At 44.4% G+C, this 1,567-nt stretch overlaps 1 protein-coding gene across 1 annotated transcript in view; it reads left to right on the top strand.

Annotated features, from left to right (window-relative positions):
• The window catches only part of LOC106526906 (regulatory-associated protein of mTOR-like), a gene marked incomplete at its 3' end in the record, with an annotated part of 120,198 nt that overhangs the window by 81,385 nt on the left and 37,246 nt on the right, over window positions 1-1,567 (top strand). Inside the window, 3 exon segments of the mRNA XM_014021626.1 lie at window positions 292-430; window positions 519-593; window positions 678-743. Of these exon segments, the coding sequence (XP_013877080.1) occupies window positions 292-430; window positions 519-593; window positions 678-743 (280 nt within the window).

Here is a 1,567-nt window from a genome sequence, read left to right as displayed (position 1 = left end):
CTTACATATGATTTACAGAGTCAGTCTATATTCCTTTATTCCTTATTTTATTTCTTATTTTTTAAACTTTAATATTTTAAAACTGGTTGAAATGATCTCGGACTTCATATTTCCCAAATTATGTTTTAAGAACAAAGTTTTATTGCTTATTGCTGTTTTATTGTCACAGAAAAAGAAACAAGATTCATTAAAGTTTAGAGACCTTCATGAGCCTTTGGTCTTATAAATAATAAGTCTGTGCAGGAATAAAGGTTTCCTGCAGCTTTCTGTCTTCCTGCTGTGTAACGCCAGTGTCGTTGTGTGTTTTGTTCACTTCCAGGCCCTGTCTGTAGGGATTTTCCCGTATGTGCTAAAGCTTCTTCAGAGTTCAGCCCGAGAGCTGCGACCGCTGCTGGTTTTTATTTGGGCTAAAATCCTGGCTGTGGACAGCGTAAGTGTTGAACCTTTACTGAAAATCTGAACCGATTTTACCTGRATGAAGGTTGAACCCTCTCTCCTGCTCCTCTCTGTTGTTGCAGTCGTGTCAAGCAGACTTGGTAAAAGACAACGGACACAAGTACTTCCTGTCTGTGTTAGCCGACAGCTACATGCCTGTGAGTTCCATCCTTCATCGTTAAGACTCTCTCCAACTAATTACTTCCTGTGTGAGAGCTGAGAGATGCTTTTCTGTCTTCCAGGCTGAACATCGGACGATGGCTGTCTTCATTTTAGCCGTTATCGTCAACAGCTACAACACAGGCCAGGTACGAGTGCAGAGGAAACACACGAGGAGTTATAAATTTACCTCCCCGACAGAACACGAGGTTCTTTAAGGCCCAGCTGTCGTCTCTGTCACCTGTTGGATGTTTCCAGGAGATACTGGTTATGTGGCAGCTTTGTCACCAACAGTTACCTCTGCCATCTCTGTTTCTGTCGCAGGCGCCTCCGTAGCGACACTTTATCACCGCCGGTGTCACTTCAGTCCGCTCCGAGCCTCCTGCGTACGATCCCAGAAGCCTTTTGTGTCGCACCAAATGCCCAACAATATGATGTAGGAGCGATGTAGCTCTTAGTTTCCCCGACTGCACCCAGACTCACAACCTGGTCCTCAAAGGAAACATTTTTTCTCGCTCCGCAGACCCGTTCTGGATTTTCTCTGACTCCTCTTCACTGATATTACAGAACATAAATGTGATCAGAGGAGTCGTATGTGACCCTTCTTCCTTGCTGTCCCTAAGAAGTGAGAGCTCCTGTCTCTACCTCAGGTTGGAGTAAATAATAGATGTTTTCTCCCCCTGCTTCATGTCTCCCATTATCTCTTTTATTTATCCCTCTTACTTTCAGCAGCAGCGCTCGTTACTGCAGAGTTGCTGCTGAAAACATGCAGAGAGAAACTTTCAGTCACAGGCCAGGGGTCTCATTTATAAAGGATTGYGTGGAAACCATACTAAAAGTGAACGTACGGCCAAAAGGCAGAAATGGCGTACGCAAAAAAAAATTCAGGTTTATAAAACCGTGCGTACGCACGTTTCTGCACATCTTTCCTTTATAAATCACAGCCGCACGTCAGAGTTTGCGCACGAGGTCC

The sequence above is a fragment of the Austrofundulus limnaeus genome, unplaced genomic scaffold (assembly GCF_001266775.1).
Source record: "Austrofundulus limnaeus strain Quisiro unplaced genomic scaffold, Austrofundulus_limnaeus-1.0 Scaffold300, whole genome shotgun sequence".
In the NCBI taxonomy this organism is placed as follows: Eukaryota; Metazoa; Chordata; class Actinopteri; order Cyprinodontiformes; family Rivulidae; genus Austrofundulus; species Austrofundulus limnaeus.
This window is presented reverse-complemented; position numbering and strand designations above follow the sequence as displayed.